Source organism: Urtica dioica, chromosome 2 (assembly GCF_054948205.1).
Source record: "Urtica dioica subsp. dioica isolate 48M chromosome 2, U.dioica_male_clone48M_v1_H2, whole genome shotgun sequence".
Taxonomy (NCBI): domain Eukaryota; kingdom Viridiplantae; phylum Streptophyta; class Magnoliopsida; order Rosales; family Urticaceae; genus Urtica; species Urtica dioica.
In genome coordinates, this window is record NC_142757.1 from 50475035 (window position 1) to 50475905 (window position 871).

General features: G+C 30.8%; 1 protein-coding gene across 1 annotated transcript in view; it reads right to left on the reverse strand.

The window, feature by feature from the left end:
• Nucleotides 1-248: 248 nt before the first annotated feature.
• LOC149405350 (transcription factor bHLH61-like) overlaps nucleotides 249-871 on the reverse strand; it is a 1598-nt gene continuing 975 nt past the window's right edge. Inside the window, exon 4 of the mRNA XM_089607090.1 lies at nucleotides 249-546. Within this exon, the coding sequence (XP_089463216.1) occupies nucleotides 469-546 (78 nt within the window). The 3' untranslated portion in view covers nucleotides 249-468. The remainder of the gene's footprint in view (nucleotides 547-871) is intronic.

Here is an 871-nt window from a genome sequence, read left to right on the forward strand (position 1 = left end):
AAAGACTTCAATCCATTATACAGCCTTTCTTGTATAAAAGTCAATGTAGACCTCTTTATTTTAACAAAACCATTATATTTTATATAAATTCTAAATACTATCATGGTCTATAAAGAGATGACATCGATTCTACAAAGAAATGGAAACAGTATGAAGGAAAATACATGTTATGCTAGGAATATTTTTACCATATACGTACTTTCTTCCATTTTTTAGGTTGAATCTTACCATGTTATGACTCTCGAAATCTGTATTTTTGTAGGATCACCAAATATGTGTCATGTACAGAAAATTATGAGCTACATAATCCCAAAAAAAGATAAAAAAAAAAAAAAAAATCATTGATTGAGACAAAAGATTTGTAACAAAACACACCACGACCTAACTAAAGGGTGATCGCGAATAGGTAATAGAATGAATTAAAGGGAGACTTGTACAAATCATGATATATAAGAAGTTATTTTAATATTAATCTTGTTCACTCCAGTTCTGAATCGCTTGCAGGACTGCTTGCTTGACCGTTTGAGCATTTATGCTATCATCTCTCTAAAACACGCACACACACACGCCAAAAAAACAAAAAAAACAAAACCAATTAGAGGATGGAGACAAAGATATTTAGTATTATGTATAAATAAACATCACATTTTCTCTGCAAAATATCATGACTTTATATTGTAGCGCGGTATTATAGTAAGATATGGACAGTGTCTATGGGTTTATATTTATATGCAGACAATATATCAAAGCTATTCATGTAATTCCAAGGAAATGGATAAGAGACGTCTATGATACCACTACCTCTGGTCAATACTAATAAGTAATACCATAAAATATTAAGTGAGACTTAGCTCAAAGTCACACGTGAGGT